The sequence below is a fragment of the Terrapene carolina genome, unplaced genomic scaffold, assembly GCF_002925995.2.
Source record: "Terrapene carolina triunguis isolate 2854851 unplaced genomic scaffold, T_m_triunguis-2.0 Scaffold236, whole genome shotgun sequence".
NCBI classification, from domain to species: Eukaryota; Metazoa; Chordata; order Testudines; family Emydidae; genus Terrapene; species Terrapene triunguis.
Window position 1 is genome coordinate 12,430,712 of NW_020664587.1, and position 20,427 is coordinate 12,451,138.

At 47.4% G+C, this 20,427-nt stretch overlaps 2 protein-coding genes across 3 annotated transcripts; both read left to right on the forward strand.

The window, feature by feature from the left end:
- Nucleotides 1–3,250: 3,250 nt before the first annotated feature.
- Nucleotides 3,251–11,123, forward strand: CCDC28B (coiled-coil domain containing 28B). Its single transcript, XM_024199317.3, has 6 exons — nucleotides 3,251–3,347; nucleotides 6,769–7,002; nucleotides 7,421–7,590; nucleotides 7,884–8,038; nucleotides 8,283–8,305; nucleotides 9,652–11,123. The coding sequence occupies exons 2-6, from the start codon at nucleotides 6,842–6,844 to the stop codon at nucleotides 9,710–9,712; spliced, it is 570 nt and encodes a 189-aa protein (XP_024055085.2). The 5' UTR covers nucleotides 3,251–3,347; nucleotides 6,769–6,841; the 3' UTR covers nucleotides 9,713–11,123.
- A 987-nt stretch (nucleotides 11,124–12,110) lies between these two features.
- On the forward strand, nucleotides 12,111–20,392 carry IQCC (IQ motif containing C). 2 transcript variants are annotated; one of them, XM_024199287.3, is made up of 5 exons: nucleotides 12,111–12,188; nucleotides 14,435–14,578; nucleotides 15,271–15,616; nucleotides 17,167–17,288; nucleotides 18,801–20,392. In XM_024199287.3, exons 1-5 carry the CDS (start codon nucleotides 12,141–12,143, stop codon nucleotides 18,840–18,842), a joined length of 702 nt encoding a protein of 233 aa, XP_024055055.2. In that variant the 5' UTR covers nucleotides 12,111–12,140; the 3' UTR covers nucleotides 18,843–20,392. The 2 variants fall into 2 exon arrangements, with proteins under 2 accessions (XP_024055055.2, XP_024055056.2); XM_024199288.3 differs by having other exon boundaries at nucleotides 15,274–15,616.
- Nucleotides 20,393–20,427: the final 35 nt, after the last annotated feature.

Genomic DNA, 20,427 nt, shown 5'->3' on the forward strand with positions numbered 1-20,427 from the left:
ATCAGGAGATGTTGCCCAACCTGCACAGATGTCCTGGAAATGGATCCTGCTGCTGGAGCCTGTCAGCACTGTGAGGTTGGGAAGCAGCATCCATAAGGCTAGTATTGCACCTGTGGTGAACCTCTTCTGTCCCCTGCAGGAGACAGACCCCTGTGTCCTTGCCAACCAGCTGGGCTGCTGCAGGCTCTGGCATGCGGTGTTCCGAGAGGGGGATTGAGGGTTACGTTCACCCAGCTGGGCCCGAGCCCTCCTTTTCAGCTAGCTTTTAACATTTCCTTACCAAATAAAATGTGGTTCTTTAGCTGGACAGTGCACTTTAAGTTGGAAAGCCTGTCTCTTTCACCAACAGAAGTTGGTCCAATAAAAGATATTACCTCACCCAGCTAGTCTCTCTTAGGTGAATGAGGCAGTTCACACCTCTCCGAGCCATAGTTCCAGGCTCTCTGCAGATTTCTCTCTGCTGTAGTTATGCTTGGTTCATATTTTTGAGATTTTATTCACAACCATAACAGTTAGAGACTTACTTATTATGATTATTTTACGTATGAAAGCTGAGATTGTGGAGAACAAGATGACAGATTGAGACAGGTGCCACGCCCCTGTCTCGCTGCATACTAGCCCATTCTGGGCCCTGCCAGGAACAATATTTCCCCTCTCTATATCACCGACCCACTACCCTGCTAGGGCCCACAGGCAATTCCTATATGACACAGTGTACTGCAGGCTTTTGCCATCAATGTCAGCGGGATCCGGATCCAGATCCATGAGGATGGAAGGTTCAAGAGAAATGGCAGAATCAGTTTTAGCATGGCCAATATTTCAATAATTTTTTCAACATTAAAAGTCTGTTTAAAATCATGATATATTTATAAAGGGATTATATTAATGCTACAGCATATGTGTAGTAAAAGTATTAATAGCTTTCTAGAATAATTTTACCAATACAATATATAACATGGATACTATATATTTTAATATATAATTTAGTATTATCTTACATAAATTCAGGGCACCGGCACCTGCATTCCTCCTCTATGGTTCAGCAAGGGCACCCACTCTAGGCTGCCAGCTCCCCAGCTGTGGCCTCTCTTGGGTGGAGACCCACGGTTCTCTCCCTTCTGATCAGGGTATTTCCAGGCTGAACGGTTGCAAGCACGTTTTAGTCTCAAGGTAAAAGCAATACAGACAAAACATATTAAAAACAATAAAAGAACCTACACACGTGCTAATAAGCTTCCCAGAGATCACCCCAACTCCAACATGGGCTCTGGCTGGTGAGCAGGCCTTCAAATCCCCACACAGAGGTTTGCTGGTGGTTTCAATTTTGTTAACACCCTTTGCTCAGAACAAGATCCATCATGGATTGGTGAGTGAGTCCTTTATCCACAATCGGGGTCTTCAAAGAGACCGTGAAAAGGTAATCAGCCAGACAATGGGTCCTCTCCTGGAGGCAAAACTTCCATAAGCCGAGTTATTGACTAATCGGAGGAATTATATTAGCATACTACTCCTGCCCCCTAGGGATTTCCTGAGAAACCCACTTAATTTTAAAAGTTCATATTGTTTCAAAAAGTCATTTGAAGTTCCTACCATTTCCCAAGATTCACATTAGTCGTGCCTCCTAGGAAAATTACATACAATCCCATAATGACATGTAAACAACTGTATTTTAATACCATCAACACCAAAGGTATTGAATTTAATTCAGTAAGGTTCATCCAGGAGATTGCCCTGTTTGCCACAGTGAACTTTAAATGTATGTCTACACAGTATTTTGGACCAAGCCTCCCAGCCTGGGTCAACAGACATATGACCTCTCCTCCCCTCCCGCCCCATGCTTCAAAGCCTAAACTCCAGCTCAAACTGAAACTTCAAAGCACTGTCAACACTGGTATTTTTAGAGTTCTAGCACAAGTCCCCCTGGCCCATGTCTCTCGACCTCAGGCTGGGAGGCTCACTCCAAAATACTATATAGACATTCCTTAAGAGTTAAAAAAATCATGAGTCAGGCCCCAAAAATCAGGAGAATGGCTTCATTTTTTAAAAATAGTAAATGTCGAATTTTGTGCTTTTTAGGGGGTCACATTTTCAAGCTTTTCTCTGCAGCCAGGAGGGCTAGAAGCTTACTTTTCTTTTAAGCTGAGATAATCACATGACTCCATGAGCTGGGGCTTTAGGAAAAAAAAGACCCTATGTTGTGAGACTTGAGATAAAATTGTGAGGGCTGGCAACACCATCTAATTTTAATGAGTCTAGCACAGGGGTCGGCAACCTTTCAGAAGTGGTGTGCCGAGTCTTCATTTATTCGCTCTGATTTAAGCTTTCGCGTGCCAGTAATACATTTTAACGTTTTTAGAAGGTCTCTTTCTATAGGTCTATAATATATAACTAAACTATTGTTGTATGTAAAATAAATAAGGTTTTTAAAATGTTTAAGAAGCTTCATTTAAAATTAAATTAAAATGCAGAGCCCCCCGGACCGGTGGCGAGGACCCAGGCAGCGTGAGTGCCACTGAAAATCAGCTCGTGTGCCGCCTTCGGCACCCGTGCCATAGGTTGCCTACCCCTGGTCTAGCAGTCTCAATACACATTTCTGCTAAAAGGAAAATTGGAATATATTCCATATAGGAAAGGAAAGGGTGAGAGTGTGATAGAGCAGGGGTTCTCAAACTGGGGTTTGGGACCCCTCAGGGGGTCGTGAGGTTATTTCATGGGGGGTCACGAGCTGTCAGCCTCCACCCCAAACCCTGCTTTGCCTCCAGCATTTATAATGGTGTTAAATATATAAAAAAGTGTTTTTAATGTATGGGGGGGGTCGCACTCAGAGGCTTGCTGTGTGAAAGGGGTCACCAGGACAAAAGTTTGAGAACTACCGCGATAGAGGCGCTGAGCCAGATCTTCAGCAGCTGTAAACGGACACTCTGGCGGCGCCCCGTGCCTGTGACAGAGACAGTGATCCTGTCTCACACCAGTTTCACACCACTGGAGCTGTTCTATGGTGCACCCATGTCACTGACAACGAAATCAGGCAGGGGAACCCAAGGACATGAAAGCAAACCCTGGGCTTGAACTCCGCTCTCATGAAATGGGTCAGCAGTTGCCCCACTGAAGTCAGGGCAGGGGGGAAGTTACACGGGAATTAAATTAAAACCTGTCCCTCGTGTGAGTGACCTGATCTCCGGGCGTCTGAAGAGCCCCGCCTAGGCTGGAGGAAGGCCCCTTCCCCTTTAAATGCGAATTGTTGCGTGGGCCCGGCTGCTGTTGACACGGAGCCTTGCAGGGCGCTCTGCCGCTGGGAGCAGAACGGGGTCAGGTTGCTGTAACCTTACCACCGGGGGTCCTCTCAGGTCAGTTTCACCTCTGCGGGCTCTTGGCTTGGCACTGGAGGGGTGGTGGAACGGAGGCGGGCCGAACGTTCCCTTTTGGAACGCGGCCCGGCTGCATTGTTGCTCTGCGGGTTCTGTTCCGTGCACGGGGCTTGTGCCGCTGTATTCTGCAGCTGCTTCTGCTGTGGGATTTGGCGGGGGGGAGCAGGGAGGTTAGAGACCATGGTGCGGGAGTCCTGCAATTTGCTGGGAAGGGGTGAGGGGATGGGACTGGGAGGGGAGGCTGGTGGTGTCCTCTTGATTTCACACCGTGGCATTTCTCTGCTCTGGACATTGGCTCCCCGGATGCAGCTAACTCTCCGGGCTTGTAATGCTCGGGTGGAAATGAAAATAGGCTCGGAATCTGCTAATTGACTGTCCAATGTCTGGGGGGTGGAGTGGAGATGCTGCTGCTATTGTGTGTTTTTTTTAAACGGGATACTCTGAAATAGCTGTCAGGGTAACTTCTTATGAACCACAGCCATTTTCATACTGAACAAAGGGGGATCTGTTTCCACAGCCTACGACTGTCTGGGCTTTGATCCGACCCAGCAGCGAACCGCTTCACTGAGGTGCCATTGTACAGAACAATGGGAAATGAGTATGGAGGAAGACTAGAGGGAACCCTGCTGTGTGTTATTAAAGCTTGATCAATGGTGCTGGTATAAAAGTCGGAAGGAATCCCCGTTCTGCTGAGATATTGCCACAGGGCTGCGTTTGGGCTTGTTGCTTCAACCTGCCAGTGTTCCCATGCTAAATTGGGTCCTAGAAGCAATCCAGTGTAATTAGGAATCCTAGACTGCAGTAGTGCCTAGAGGCCTTGATTGGGATCTGGGCTCCATTGTGAAAGGAGGCATTGTACAAACAGACAAAAGCCCTGTACTGAAATGTACAGTCTCTAAAGAATATAGCAGGAGAGTTCTGCACAGCTTAGAGTGATGGGATAAAGCCCTTCATGTCTTGGTCACAGGTGCAAATCCCATGTCAGCAGTACATTAAAGCAGTCTTCATTTGGTGACCTCCTATCAGGTGTATGTTTAAAACAAAAGAAAACCCTCTCAGTTGGAATTAGCCCCTGGCTGATAGTCTCTGCTGAGACTGGAGATCCAAATCATCTTTCCCTGCCTGATGTGATTTCCCCCCCCCCCCCGACTTGAGGACATTGGAGTGGGTGAATCTAGCCCTGCCCCATCTCTGGGGAGGTGCACAGTTTGCTCCCCAGGGCCCTTTTTGCCTAATTCTTAACAAATAACAGACAAAATGACTGAACAGTCTCTTTCATTTGTTCATTTCAATATAAAATGGTGTTTATAAATAATACTAGCTTGTGCAGGTCAAAAATCACTGCAGGTAATTAATTAAATAGAAATAAACCCAGAGCAAGTGTCCTCAACACCCTCATCTAATTCCTCTTGCCTTTAAACCCCCCCAAAATGTCATTGACCCTCTCTTCTTGACCTGGGCTCTTACTCTGAGCTTCAGCCTGCTTTTCCAGCCTGGCCTTTTCTGTTTGAATGTAATGGGCCAGATCCCCAGCTGGTGTAAATCAATATAGCTCTATGGAAGTCAATGGGCTGGGTCCCCAGCTGGTGTAAATTGGCGAACTCCTGACCTCGATGGAGCTATGCTGTTTTAGGCCAGCTGAGGCTCTGTAATAGGAAAATATCATCTGCTGGTTGAGATTACGGCTGATCAGTGTTAAATGCTCGCTTGAGAATGTCACTTTAAAAACCAGGATTTTGATTCTTCTTAAACACTAACATTTTTATACAGCGCTTGGAGAAAAATTGAATAGCTGCTTCATTTCCTTGCCCCCACGTCCCTATCTTGTTAGATACAAAGAGAGCCTTGAAACTTACAAATACTCTCACACATAGAGTGCATTTTAATATTTGAGGGGACAGATGTAGAAAGAAGAGAAAGTAAAACTTTGGGAAAGGCACCAGGGGGCGGGAGAGAGAGAGCGACCCAGGGTATGTGCTTGTTTGGATGTGTGGGTATTTAAATATTTCTTCTCCTGCTGTGATCTCATCTGATCTTGTTAAGCAGGGTCAGGCTGGGTAAGTGCAACAGGCCATGCTCAACATAGTGACTGGTTTGAAAATGATACTGCGGTTACTGCAGCTTCCTGGGGCAGTGAATAGGCAGTGTTCTGTGGCACGCACTGTACTCTGATAGGAGACCTCCAGTGGTAACACAGGTCCCTGTGAATGAAAGTAATACTGACCCCAGTGCCTCAGCATGGAGCTAGGGGCCCTATACCACCAGGGTGCTGTCCTCTTCTGGATGAGATGCAAAACCAAAATAGCGACCTTCAGCTCGGACAGAACTGGGGACCTAAGAGCATGAGCCACTACAGGCCTGAGTCCCCTCCCTGGGACCTGCAGCAGAGGTCTGTCACAGTGGAATGGGCATAAAGGGGGATATGTAATACATGCTGAACAGGGAGTTTCGTTCACCCCTGTGTCTAGCTCCCTCTTATCCCAGAGGTGGCCGCATTTCAGCAGCAGGTGGTGTGGCTCCTCGTTTGGCAGGCACTTGAGGATCCTCCTGGCTGAAAAGAGCAGCTTCAGTGGAACTTGCTGTCACAGACCCATCCAGTTCACATTCGCCCTCCAGACCCAAAGGGAGGGACTGGGAGTGAGGCTGGGCAAAGCAGGTTGTCTGGACCCTGTTCTATTGGTCATTTGATCCTGTAATTTTTCCTAACTCCTCCTCCTGGCTCCTGTTTGCAGACACCCCTTGTGGTGGGGGCTGTTTCTGGAGAGGCTCTGGGGGCTGTTCCCACCCTTCAGAAAAATGCTTTGTAGTGAAAAGGAAAAGAAGCCCAGTGGTTAAAGTGTGAGCCTGGGGGGGTCAGAAGAACCAGGTTCAAAACCTGCTCTGCCGTACTACTTGTGTGACCTGGCACGAGTCCCTCTCTGACTCAGTTCCCCATCTGTTAAATGGGGATAACACTTCCCTGCCTCAGACAAGTGTTGGGAGGATAAATACCCTCAAGATTGTGAAGTGCTCAGATAAATACCTCCGGCAGATCTCCTGATCTGGGGCAGAGGGAAATCTGGGAAGTACTGAGCATTCTTTTTCTTAGCCCCCAGGTCAGGGGTAATCCATCTTTTTTTTTTTTTTTTGGTCACAGTCCAAATTTCTTGGTCTAGATATAGTGAAAGGTCCAGATTCCAGAGAAAAGAATAAAAAATGATGATAAATAAATTAAAAAGACTTTGGGAGTCTGTTCAAAACCGTCTGGCAATCCGGCTTGGGCCCACGGTCCGCTGATTGATTACCCCTGTTGTAGGTGATCCACATGGGAGAAGCTTCTGTCTGCACTTGAATAGCTGAAGCGGAGAAAGGGGGTGAAAGGGGCTTTGTCTCCTTTGTGAACAGTGTCTCCTTCTTTCAGTGCCCAGAGGTTCCTTGCTGCAGTGTGTTACTGAGCCTGTGACTGGCCCCTGCCTGGGGATCGAGTTCTCAAGATGGAAGACAAGAAGAAGAAGAGGAGTCCGAAGCCTGGCTTAGCTCAGCCTGTGTCGTCCAGCGCTCTGCGCAAGCTGCCCGTCCCCACCAGCAAAAGCACCACCTTCTCTCTGGGGCTGCCTCACCTGCCCTCACCAAAGCAACGGGCCAAATTCAAAAGGTCAGTGCTGGAGGCTGGGATGATGGGGAGCCTGGGTTAGAAATGCTGCATGTCCCCAGGTATTAAACCTGAGACCGCGAGCACCAAAACCACACAGGCCACTCCTGCTTGAGCAACCCAGGGCTCGAGTTGTGCCCAAATGCTCTGCGATGCCGGTCAGGGACGTTTGGGGGAAGGTGAAGCAGCGTTCCAGTACGATCACTTACTGCAAATGCCGGGAACCCGCTCCAGAAATGATGTTTTTTAGGACTGGAGCTACAGCAATAGCTCCTTTTAGCTCTAAGTAGCAGGCTGCTGTACTTACAAAGAACCGTGAGCTCCTTGGAGGAAAGACAAGGCTAACAAATTAGGAGGTTGCATCTCTCGGCATGGAAAGGCCTCCAGCCAATGTTCATGTGGGTTTGTGTTTTCTATCTAGGGTGAACAAGGAGAAATCTCGTCTGCCTCAGCCTGGGGGCAGTGGGGGCGCAGCACTGGGGGCCCCTCTGCAGCATTCCTTCCTGACCGATGTCTCGGACGTTTACGAGATGGAGGGTGGGCTGCTGAACCTGCTCAATGACTTCCACTCGGGCAAACTGCAGGCCTTTGGTAAGCAGGGGGCAACTCCTCTAAAGGAGGGGTTCATCAGCCTGAATGGGGTCCCCAAAGCATCAATGCCTGGCCCTAGGGGTGCTGGGAGCTAGGGCCACCCAAAGCCACCATGGCTGGCACTGGAAGATCTGGCTAATCTGGGAGGCTCCTGCTAGCTGTTGTGTGATGTCTGGGGCAGGCCCAGCCCATCTGTAATGGGAAACCCCGGGAGAGCTGGTTAGGAATCTCTACTGCAAGGGGATGTGTCTTGGTGGTTTAATGTAACCAGGTCCCTCTCCTGGGCGGCACAGGGAAGGAGTGCTCCTTCGAGCAGCTGGAGCACGTCCGGGAGATGCAGGAGAAGCTGGCGCGCCTGCACTTCAGCCTGGATGTCTATGTGGAGGAGCTCTCTGAGGACCAGAAGAAGACGGTGGCAGATAGTAACCTAGATCAGCTGCTGACTAATGTGAGTACCAGAGAGTTCTCTCCTCATGGGCTGATCCCTGAGCCGTCCCTCGAACGCATCCCTGCTCCCTCCAAGCCCCGCACTTAGACTGTGACTAGCGCAACAGGGCCCTGACCCCCTCTGGGGGTTACCACAATACAGATAATGCCCCCTAATGATCTTCAAAGGCAAAGTGGGGCCCTGTTCCCTTTATTGTCATAGCTGCTTGTGCTTATTCTAATGGTGGTTCTGTTTCCCTTTTCAGTTGGAAGAGCTCAGCAACTCCATGTATCCTTCTGCCGGGGCCTATGGGGGCCAAGGGATTCTTCAGGGGGCCTGTTTTGTATGTGCACAGCTGGGTGACCCCTCAGGCAGGGAAAGGAAGAGGGAATCAGCTTTGAGACACTTGATCGCCACTCTCCAGTATCTCCCCAGACCATGGCATTGGATCTGAGGTGCCATTAATAGATGCTGGTCATCTTCTGCCAGAGTCTCTAGGCAGGGAGCCCTGTAGAGCTTGGAGGCTCCTTGGGAATTGCCAGGGGTTTCAAAGACGTCAGCACTCTGCTGGCGCCAAAGGTTTCCAGGCGAGCGTGTCACGGAGACCTCTGTAGGACAACATTTTAGAGGGAGGGTTGGGTTGGAAGGAGGAGCCTGAGGGTGGGATCTGGAGGAGTGAGTAACATCTCTGAGCGGCACAAGTCGTGCTTTGCCCATCAGTGGGCAAAAGGTTAGAGGGAGCCCTAATGCACTGAGCCGGAGCAGTGATGGATGCTGGCTGGAATCCACTTCTAAGGGTAACCAGGGCACCACCAACGGAGTGAGTAATGCGTCTGGGTCTACGAAGCAGCTGGATAACTGTGGGACCAGTTTGAATTGGCATGTGGTACTGGCCACTCTTGGAGACAGAATCCCAGCTAGGGTGACTCGGTGGTCTGATCCAGTATGGAAATCCTGCATCACTGGCTGGGCAGGACAAGAGGGAGTAAAATCTCCTGCTTCAGGGTGTCAGCGCTCTCCGTAGAGGTCAGGAAGGAACCCTTCCCCCATCTCTGCCATGCACAGACTATGGCTGGAGGGAGGAGACCAGACTTTTTATTGGACCATTGGTCTGTCCTATTGGGGCAGGGAGATGCTATATTCTATGGATCATTGGTCTGATGAGGCGGGATACTGCATGGTACAAACCATTGCCAAATCCTATGTTCCTGTGCTGCACAAGTGGGGGTGGGGGCACTGGTGCTGGAACCGGAGGGGCTATGGGGCCATGCCCACCACTTTTTAACATGGATGTAGTTTGGGTGGCGGAGGGCGGTGTTGCCCCTCTGAACTGCAAGCCTTGGACAGGCACGGAACGGCCCAGCCCCTGCCAGCGCCACTCTGCGCCTGCCCAAGGCTTGCAGTTTAGGGGGGCAACACTGCCCCCGGCCTCCCCAAACCATGCCCATGTTAAAAAGTGGAAGGGCCATGGCCCCTGGGTTCTCCCAGTTCTGGTGCCGTTGCTACCGGGTACAGAGACTGGCTCAGTTGGAAGGTTTGTGTTCGGAACTCCAGCCTCTCCCCCCAGGGATCTTGTCAGTGATGAGGCTGCAGCTTGATCGATTCTTCTTCTTCTTCCTTAACATAAAACTCAGCCAAAAGCTGCACCTAGCGGAGAATCCAGACCTGGAGGACGCTGCCGCTGCCACTGCCTAGCTGAAAAGGCTGCTTGGTCCCTCCATGGGCAGCATTGAGGATTCTGGAGCCAAGGGAAAGCTGCACCAGTTTGAATCTCTGTCATGGCCACTTCTGAACTGTACAGAAATGTAGGAGTATAAAAGGAAGGACACCCCTAAGAGATGGGGTTTGGGAGTGGGCTGGGGGAGGGGCATGTTGTCTAATAATTTTGTATCAAAATCCAGGATTTTTAGAGCATCCGAAAAGGCCAAACACTGTCAAGGTAACTTGAAAAGTAAACCAGAAAATCGTAGAGGAAAGACTGGGAATCAGCAGTGCTGGGTTCTCTCTCTCCTGATCTGTTCCCAGCTCACCATGTGACCTTGGCCAAGTCGCTGCACCTCTCTGTGCCTGAGTTTTCTCTCCCCCCCCACCTTCTTTTTAAAAATGGGGTTAATGATACTTGAGCAACCTTGTATAAAGCTCTTTGAGATTCCTGGATAAAAGGTGCCATAGCAAACAAAGTATTGTTAATAGGAGATAGAACATTTCATTTTCAGGCGGTTGGTTCCACTCTGATTCAGTTTGGACCATTCAAGGGGCTGTGAGGGAAATGAGTTTGGTGGGTTTCAGTCTGGTTCCTAATGGACAAACAGCTACATCACAAAACCTGCTGCTGTAACTGGCTTCCTTGTTGACAGTCCTCCCAACAGAATAATCAAGGCCTGAAAAGCCATGAAGATTGAACTCCCCTCTTTCCTCGCTCCCAGACCTTGTCTTTCTAAGGCAGGTTTGTGAAACAGTGGAAGAATACAGCTGCTAGCTGTGCAGGAGCTGCAGAGGCATTTAAAATATCTCTGGCTCCAGCCCTGTTGATCTGGCAGTTGTCACCAGCATGAAACTAACTGAAATGTAAACACAGCAGCAGCAACCAAGAAAAGTGCAGTAAAGGCTTTTGTTGGTTTAGCTTCCGCCTGTTCTACAGTGCAGCTGCCAGCCCAGAACTGAAACCACCAGGAGAAGTGTGATCACTTGAAATGAAACAGAGGTTTTTGGGGCTAGCACAAAAATTTCTGCTAATAGTGTAACAAGTCATTCACCGCTGCTGCTGTCTGATCCTTTTCCTCCAACATTTTTTAATGGTTGAATTTTTGCACTGATAAAAATTTTTATATTGAGGCCTATAACTACCCCTCTTGCAAAATACCCTGGGCTTTTTGTGGAAATTCTTTCTATGTGGGCTGGGTAATATTTCCATTCCAAAAAGGATAGAAATGATGACTTTGCTGGACCAGACATCAAAAGTAAGAAGAGAGTTTAAACAATTACAATTTCTACACTTACACACACATCCAGTCTTAAACATCTAAGCTGCTTCAATTTGACACTGAAGGTGAATATGAGTGTATGTTTACGTGTCAGAATGTTTTCTAGTAGTAGAATGTAGCACTAAATAATGAAATTGTAATGTAAATAAACTAGTTGTGGTATTTTGCTGTTTTCACCACCACTTTACACATTAATTAAAGAAAGAAAAATGGACTGAAGTTTAAAACAAAGGAGGGGGTAGCCCAGACGTCTGGGTTCAATGCCTGCATCTTTCCTAGCTTGTGATTTTCAGAGTGACTAATAGTATTGGGTGTCTAATGTGTGAGACACCTGCATGGGGCCCGATTTTCAAAAAATGCTGAGCATGTTCCAGCTCCTTTACAATGTCTTGGGTTAGGTTCCTAAATACTGAGGCTTGCAAATCTTGTCTATTAACCGCTCTCTGCCTCAGTTAGCCCATCTGTAAAATGGGGCTGCGGATGAATGGAGGAGGCATGTGGGTAAAGCACTGGGAGATGCTCTACCCCAGACAAAGAGGCAAAGTTTCCCTTGGAAAGCAGCTGGTTCCGGGCAGGGGTGCACCCAGAATTTTGCTAAGGAGGGGGCCAGGTTACCGGCCCAGCTGCCCCAAATCTGAGGGGCAGAGTGACGCCCTGTGCTTGGTCACAATGCCACGCGCTTGCATTTGGCCCGGCCACCCCTGCATCCGGCCAGCAGGAAGGGGGCTCTGCTGTTACATCACCCAGCTGGTCAGGAGGCAAAGAGGGGGGCTTGGGCCCCCTTTTGCCCCTCCAGAGGGTCACTACCTTCCAGTGGCTAGGGGTTCAGCGGGGGGACCCCCCCCCGCCTGTGTGGCACTTGGCCAGGGGCCCACTCACTGCCCTTCCCCTGCTGGCCACAGGCTGTCTACTGCCAGCCCCGGGTGGGCTGGATTTAGGTGGGACCGACAGTAATGGGTCTCCTCCCCGCACGTGACCGCAAGAGGGCAGACACTCCCGCAGGCTCTGAGGGGACACTGCAGTGCGGGGGGCGGGAGGGAAGGCGGCGGAAGAGCCCATCCCCTGCCTGCTGTCGCCACTCGATGACGCCATCGGCCGGAGCCCGGTTACCAGGCCGCGCCAGCGGCGGTTGGGGGGAGATGGCGGCGGAGCAGCAACGGCTGGGGAAGGGGGTGACGAGGCTGCAGGTGAGGCGCGCGCGGGCTGGGCGGGGCGTGGGCAGGTATTGGGGAGAAGGTGGGGGCAGGCCCGGGGGGGCTGTATATCTGGGGGGGGCAGGTCCGGGGGGGCTGTATATCTGGGGGGGGGCAGCTGGGGCTATATATATCTGAGGAGTGGGGTGATGCATCTGGGGCAGGTCTGGGGGGGGCAGATGTATAGCTGAAGGGTGGGGTGATGCATCTGGGGCTGGGGCAGGTTGGGGGGGGCTGTATAGCTGAGGAGTGGGGTGATCATCTGGGGCAGGTCTTGAGAGAGGGGGGATGTATAGCTGAAGGGTGGGGTGATGCATCTGGGGCAGGACCCGGTAGGGATGACTGTATATCTGGGGTGGTACATCCGGGTGTTGGCACATCTTGGGGAGATAAGAGGCAAAGTTTTCTTAATCTATTTCTGCTGCCCCAGCTCCTGCTGTCTCTTGCGCTTATGCTTAGTCTGGAGACTCTGGGTCAAACACCTCCCTACCGTAAACTGGTGCAGCACCACTGAAGGCGATGGTGGGCTGTTCTCTTACTCCAGGGCTGAGTTTTGCCCCTCTGCTCTGGTTTCACTGAGGGTATCACAGCTCCTTGGTGCTCCTGTCTTTAGTCTTTTTTCCTGTGTGTTTCATAGAAACAGGCACAATATACAAATAACATTACGGGCCTTGATCCTGCAGCACTGATGTCAGTGGCAAAATTCCCATTGACTTCAAAGTGAATGCATTTTTATCTGTATTCAGAGTTTGTTTGCATTTGAAAGTTAATTTGGATTAAGGTGGGGTGTGAATTTAAAACACAGTAGCCCTTAGTAGCTCCATGGTATGAGACATTGTAGACAAGCCCTAATATGGTATGAGTAAGTCACATGTTCCTTAAAGAGGGGATGCCTTTTTAGTGTTGTCTAAAAGAAGCTTAACCACTGGTCTGGGGCAACAGCCCTATAGGCGTGTAGGAGAGAAATGTATCTCCTCAATGAAAGAGGTTTCCCAAAACTTGGAATCTTACCCTCTGAGGAAGTGACTTGAAAAGCACATTTGGAACTGTGTTCTTCATTCTATTCTAAGAAACTTTAAAAAGACCAAGTGAGAGAATTTGGGCTTTGTAAAAATAAGTTTTACAAAACGGAAAATTAGTAGAAAACAAAATCCAGTGGAAACCGTTTTAAAACACACACAAACATCCCCTGTAGTGTTTGAAACCTGTTTTTTCAGATTAATCATCTAGAAAGTGACACTGACTAGAGAAACAGTGAAATTGATGGGCTCTTTTCCCTGTCTTAGCCAGAAGAAATACAAAAAATAAACCAACAAGTTGCCTAAGCAGTAACAATAAGTTAGGGCCTGATCCTGCAAATATTCACTACCAGATATAATGCTCATGGCCATGAGTAGTCTATTTGACTTAAGTGGGACTACCAGGGTAGTTAGCATTGTGCTTTATAGCGTTTGCAGTATTGGGCCCTAAGATTTTATTCATGATTGTTTCTGTTTTAATAATCTAAGGTGCTGTGAAGTAATAGTAATGTTAGGAACGGGATAGATAAAACAGAAAATACCATAATGCTACTACATAAACCATTGGTATGCCCACACCTTGAATGTTGCATGTAGTGCTGATCACCTCATCTCAAAAAAGATATATCAGAATTGGAAGAGGCACAGAGAAGGGCAACAAGAATGATTGGAACAGCTTCCGTACAAGGAGAGATTAAAAAGATTAGGACTGTTCAGCTTTGAAAAGAGCTGAGTAGAGGGGAGGATATGATAGAGGTTTATAAAATCACGAATGGTGTGGAGAAAGTGAACAGGGAGGTGTTATTTACCTGTGTCGTAACACAGTAACTAGGGGGTCACTCAATTAAATTAATAGGCAGCAGGTTTAAAACAAACAAAAGGAAGTATTTCTTCACACAACACACAGTCAACCTGTGGAACTCGTTGCCATGGGATGGTGTGAAGGCCAAAAGTATAAGTGGGGTCAAAAAAGAATTAGATGAGTTAATGGAGAATAGACCCATCAATGGCTATTAGCCAAGATGCTCAGGGACACAACCTGATGCTCTGGGTAGCCCTACCTCTAATGCTAGAAGCTGGGAGTGAACGACAGGGGATGTATCACTCAAAATTGCCCTGTTCTGTTCGTTCCCTCTGAAGCATCTGCAAATCTTCTCTGTGATGGGAAACGTGTCAACCATCTCTATGACTATTTAGGGATCTCTGTCTTATCCTTCGTAGGCCTATGTCAGGGGTTATCTTGTGAGGAAGAGGTTCCAAAGCTTACAGGAGGACTATGAGAACACGGTAAAGGAGATTGAAGGGGATTTGGGTCAGTTGCAGTGGAAAGGTCGCTTCATACCAACTCCCGTCTTTCCTCAAAAGGTATGGTCCATTCAGTTCATAGTACGCAGTCACTCCTGGTAAAGGCTGGCATTGCTGATATGATCGGCATGTTCTCTGTGAATAGGGATTTTTTACAAAAAATGGTGTAGCTAAAACGGTATTCAGCACTTCTGCATGTAGCAGGTAGTTTCTGGACTTCATTATCACAATTTGTGCTTGGATTCAAACTATGGTCTGGCTAAATGCTATAAATACAGCCATATTGGGGAAACCTGGTTGTCTTCTGACACAATTAAAGCTTCCATCTCACACTATAGACTGACCTAGCCCTGTGTTAACCACTCAAATCATGGTGCTGAAGCCTGGAAAGAACCAACTGTCTCTTCTCCATGACAGACCCCATCTGTCCATAATACAACCAGGCACTATTTGAGACTTGCTTTCTTGTAGTGTTTGAACATGGGTCAGTAACAAGCTTTATAAAAAAAAAAATGTAGCTTGGATATAAACTGTTAACCATTTCCCAAACCATGATCATTTAAAACTCTTTTGTGGGCAGAGTGAATTTCTGGAAAGTATTGAGGAAAGTTATCAGACCTGGTTACAAACATCTACTAAGCGAGATCATCTTGGCCAGGAAGAGCCTAACCTTGTTGGATTTTTTTTTTTATTACTTCCCTCTATTCGTTAACTCTCCTCCATGTTTAACTTCTCAAACATTGTTTCTCCAGAAGCAGATGAAAGTAAAGCGATTAATTGATCAAGAGTCTGGATCCAAAGACCATAACAACACAGATAAAGGGCAGCAAAAGCATTGTCCTCTTGAGACACTAGAACCAGAAAAGGATTGTGACTGTAGGAGTTACATGAAACCTGCAGCCCAGCTTCAAGATGATGAGATGGTCTCAAGAGGTGAAAGCAACAGAGTGAAGCAAAATTTAGAGTGTGATGCAGATAAATCCACTGGACAGGACTGCAGCTTGTCAGGGGAGAATACGGAATGGAAGAACAATAGCAATGCATCATCTGTATGGAGCAACACTGTTCTGGAGACAGGGTCTACTGTAGCCAGCCAGGGTAAGAAACAGGAATAGGGATACACATTATAGCCAGCACCTCTGAACCCTTCCAGCATGGCATGTGTAACATGGCAACATACTCACCCACCTGAGCTAGATTGTTGGGGAGACAAAAGCCTCAGGAATAAAATAGAGAGACTAGAGCAATGAACCTTATCCAAGAGATAGCATAGAATGGAGTCTGAGGCCCCTCACATGAGTTTCCTGTTTAAATCATATCTCCTCTCCAAGGTCTTGTCTACACTAGGAAATTATCCATTGCAGATACACATTATTTAACTGCAAGGACAAACTAAACTTGGTTCCACACCAGCTCAGAAACCTTGATCAACCCCTGTTTGGGGCAGGGTTCCAGGTTTCTCACCTGGAAACCCTTCTTATCCAATTCCTCCCATTTTCCAAATGTAGGTTCTGCCTCCCAGTGAGCATCAATTGCAGGGGAAAATATACCCTCTTATCCAAACCTTTGTTTGCCTAAATAAATTCCATGTCACCTCTTCCATTAGCATAGGGTAAGGGGGAGATCCCTGCTGGATTTGAGATCAGATTAAAGATTTTTCTGCAAAACCTTTGATCACAAGCAAGCTAGATTTTCTATTCCAAGCAGCTTTATGCATATCCTTCAAGCTCATAGTCTTGCTTGGGCTGCTTAAGTTAGGAACAAGCTTTATGTAGCTCTCCTTTCTTTGAAGGTCCTAGAGACTAACTGAAGACCCTCAAAGCAGGCAATATCTTAGTGTTATAACCTCTCTACATAGGCACCATGATCAAGTATAGAGCAGAGTCTAGGGAACACTGTCTTGGAAAGACTAGGCTGTAGTTCTAGAAAACTAGGATAGTCCATCAGGATGGATTTTGTTCAAGAGTGTAGGGATTGTACCCAGAAAAGTGTTTGATTTTTATCCTGTTTATGGACGTGCATGCATGTGTTTGTTTTGATACAGTTGGAAGTAGGTTAGTCTCTTTCTTGATGTACCAGACACGAGAAAATAAACAGCCTCTCATGGAGCCAGAAAGTGAATAATACAGATGGATTGTCCCAGCTTTGGCAGCAGTAACCACACAGGAATATTAACACACTAGCTTCTGTATAGTATGTCTCTGCAAACAAAGGAAGGTGATTGATTGCATTCCCCACGTCTTATGAAAGATGCACTAGAGGTTAACTTTCCGAGTCTGTGTGCACTGGCTTGGGTGAACAGTCATGTGTTCTTGGATACTACAGTGATGAGGGCCATATGAGAAGCGAGAATAGTACAAAGTAGAATTCTGGTTCCAAATGGGGTGACCTACCTCTCTTTGTTGCAATGGATTGTTGACTTTGAAATCTGTCGACCGCAGTTTGTATGTTAAGGTGGTTAACTGTTTCACTGCTGATTGTTCTACCAAAACATTCAGTTCCCCTGGGATTGTGGGTGGAATTTGGGAAGAGTACCTCCGCCCCAGTCTGGCCTCTGAACACGAGAGGATCTAAAGGGAACATGGCTAGGCTATAAAACCAAATAACCCCTTAAATAGAATTAATCTCTGTTTTCCATTTCTGTGCAGAGCTTCCATTCAAGAGCATAAAACAGGAGCTGCCTCAAACTCTTCCCGACCTCCAGTGTTATCGAAATCACTTGGCCATGGAGTTGCTGTGGCTGCAACAAGCTATCGTGAGCCGTAAGAATGTAAGAGCCTGTCCTTGCCTCTTGCTGTGTTCAAAGGTTGGCTTGTCCAGACAAACATTTGCAAGAGGAATCTGCAGTTAATCACTGTGGTGGGGATTGGATTTCCAGGGTGAACATTCAGTTACATAAGAGTTTAATCAGATGATGGAGGTGCATTTCTCTTTTTTGGAGGAGATGATAATGCTTAACACTTGTACAGCACTTTCCATGTGTAAACATCAGCTAATTAGATGAAGATATGGCTGAGGTTAGCTATAGGTGTGTTACAAAGACTTCACTGCTCTTCTAGAATGTACTGCAGTCCATATTCTAAACCACACTTGTTCATCTAGTTTATCCAAATACGTTTTGTGAGGTAGGGTCTGTTATTTCTTTATTGTTGTGTTCTGTCACTTGCATGCTAATCCTGCCTTCAGTGCTAATCTCCAGGCATGAGTGTGAATTAGCAATGATCAGTTGGTAAAGAAATAAGGATAGAATAATGCTTCTATTGTACCTTCCATCTCAAGGTCTCAAAGTGCTTTACAGATATGGGTCAGTGTTATCACATCCATTTTATGAATAGGGAACTGAGGCATGGTGAGGTTTGGAGACTTGCCTGAGGTCAGACAGTTAAGTCAGTGGCAGAGCGGGGGTAGAATGCAGGAATACTGACTCTCCTGGAAGTCCCTTGCTTCAACCGCTAGACCTCTACCTCAGTTTCCCTCACTTTACTACCAAGATGTGCGTACAGAATTCTGTGTTTTCCCTGCAACAGTGAATGGGATTAGTAATGCAATCATCGGTGTGTTTCTTAGTAAGAGTTCCTGCTGCTGAGGGACACTGAGGGTTGACAATCTTACACCATAACCTACTCTAAAAACAATTAAATGTGGAGGATATTGTCTAAAATGCCAGTTACTCTGCTAGGCAACCCAACACCGGTAAACTTGGCATGTTGGGGCTTATTTCCAACTGTAGGCACAAAGGGGGAGAGATTTCTAGTTGCCTAAACCTAGAGCTAAGGGTAAGGTATTCCTGACTTTTGTTGGTGACTTGCTGTGGGACCTTGCAATTTGTGCCTCAGGTTCTGTGTCTATAAAATGGGGATTAGGATATTCACCTATTGTGTGCGTGCGCACGCACACACGGGCTGGGTGGGCACGCCCAGATGGGTGTGCATGCATGCGCGGCTTAATTAAGTTTGTAAAGTGCTTCGTTGCATGTGACTATTGCTGTGTGTATACTTAGCAACGTCCCTCTGCTCTTGTGAATAGGCAAAATCCAAAGGACAGATCCTTTGCATATTCGAGCACTATGAGCTGGCCATGAGCAAGTAGCCAGCAGAGGGAGGAAGATGCCTAAATCTAGCCCTACATGCCTCAGTTGCATTCCTTTCAATGTTTAAGATTTCTCGCCACATATGAGGACTCCAGTGGTAGCTGGGTAACCTGCAGAGACAGATGTTCCTCTGGTTTCAAGTCTAGCAGGATTTAAGCAATATCATCATTTGATTTCCTTTTTGTCTTGTAGTATTTGATCCTGAAGCAAAGGCTGGGGACTCCTGAGCGATAGGAAACTGTTTCAGAGGGATGCAGAGTATGCTCACCTGGTTTTGGAGGAGCAGCTTTCTCTGGGACTAACTGGACTGTGTCCCATCCACTGCAGGAGGGGAATCGTCGCCTGAGCAGCATTAACTGCAGCTGCCTGGGAAAGCACTAGCTCCACTGTGGCACAGATATTCCTCATGGTTAACTTGGGACTTCCACTGGGGCTTTGTCACATTCGTCAGAATAAGAGTTCGTTACAATGAAGAGGTTTATTTTTAAACTTGAAAACTCTTGGTGAAAACACATGTTCAATATCTGCCCCATGCTAAGGAGGACGTTCTATGTACTGAAGGGGTTATTACCCAGCCCTTACCCAGAAGAACCCCATTTCTGCTGACTGAGCCTGAGAGGGAAATCGCAGCCAGACTAATTTTTTTTAATGTACTTTTCTTTAAAAGATTAGTTGATAATTTGTGGTTGAACCAAGCTGCAATGAAGCAGCCTGACGCTTTGAACACCAGGAATGGGCTCCCCTCCACGGAGCAGGAATGGCTTTTTGTTGTCAGCTTGCTGAGCTGTGTATTTGGAAAGAGTCTGTCTCCCACATACCATGACTCTGTTCCCAAGACTTGGAGATCCCAAAATACTCTATGGCCAAACCCTGCAGACTTCACTCCGGCAGAACGCCGGCTGAGTGAGAACCACAAGGGTTTGGCCCTGTGTGTACGGAATGTATTATCTAACCAGATGCTTTTCCCAGTGGGCTTTGTTGACTCTTTTTTGTTTTAATGGGCAACCCATGAACATCAGAAAGGGGATTTTTCCCCATGGCACGGTTGATCCCTATCCCAGACCCATAACACTTTGTGAGTGCAGATGCCCTGGGTTCTGTCTCTTTCCATGTGCAATCATACACATATTTAATGTACAGTCTGGAACCATTCCAATGAAAACCTGTGTCAGTTCCTGAACATACTCATTTGTTCCTCATTTTTGTTTCTGAATAAAATATTGACTCTCCCCAGATTTGTCTCTGCCATTGGCTGGGCCAGATGTCTTGATCCCGCCACCTAGCACAGACGCTATCCAGTGAAAAGCAAAGCAAACCTAACCTCAGTTGTAATGTCAAATGCTAGGGATGGGCAGAGGCTATTGCTTCAGGTGACCGAGTACATGCTGAAGGAACGCTCTCCAGGTGTAACCAGTTCACAATGTAAATAAAGCTCTTGGGTGCATCCTTTAATGCATATGTCTTCCTGGCCAACTGACTTGACTCCATTTAGTACAGACTAGCCCTGTAAACATATGGAGGGGTACTTCATTGATGGGCCCAGCCAATGTAAACTCTGTGGGCTGGATTCTGAGCTACTAACTTGAGCAGGATGAAGGTTTGGCCCTCTGTTCAAGAGCAGGCTGGTATCATCACTTCACCCCCTCTGCAGAGATGGGGAAATCAGTAACTTTGGGAATCAGGCTGGTGTCTTGAATCTAGGTTCTCAGCAGTGGAATAGGGAGAAGACAGCAGTAAGTATAGCTTTCTTTGTGGTGAAATATTTTTTGAGTGGCTGTCATGCAAGTGAGTGGTGTTTGGCTTGAATTCCTCTGCCAAC

Coding starts and splice junctions, on each gene's coding strand:
- IQCC (XM_024199287.3), top strand. CDS start 12,141: ATGGCGGCGGAGCAGCAACGGCTGGGGAAGGGGGTGACGAGGCTGCAG. Junction 14,579..15,270: donor CTCCCGTCTTTCCTCAAAAG/GTATGGTCCATT, acceptor TTGTTTCTCCAG/AAGCAGATGAAAGTAAAGCG. Junction 15,617..17,166: donor GTCTACTGTAGCCAGCCAGG/GTAAGAAACAGG, acceptor ATTTCTGTGCAG/AGCTTCCATTCAAGAGCATA.
- CCDC28B (XM_024199317.3), top strand. CDS start 6,842: ATGGAAGACAAGAAGAAGAAGAGGAGTCCGAAGCCTGGCTTAGCTCAG. Junction 7,003..7,420: donor CAACGGGCCAAATTCAAAAG/GTCAGTGCTGGA, acceptor TTTTCTATCTAG/GGTGAACAAGGAGAAATCTC. Junction 8,039..8,282: donor TAGATCAGCTGCTGACTAAT/GTGAGTACCAGA, acceptor TTCCCTTTTCAG/TTGGAAGAGCTCAGCAACTC.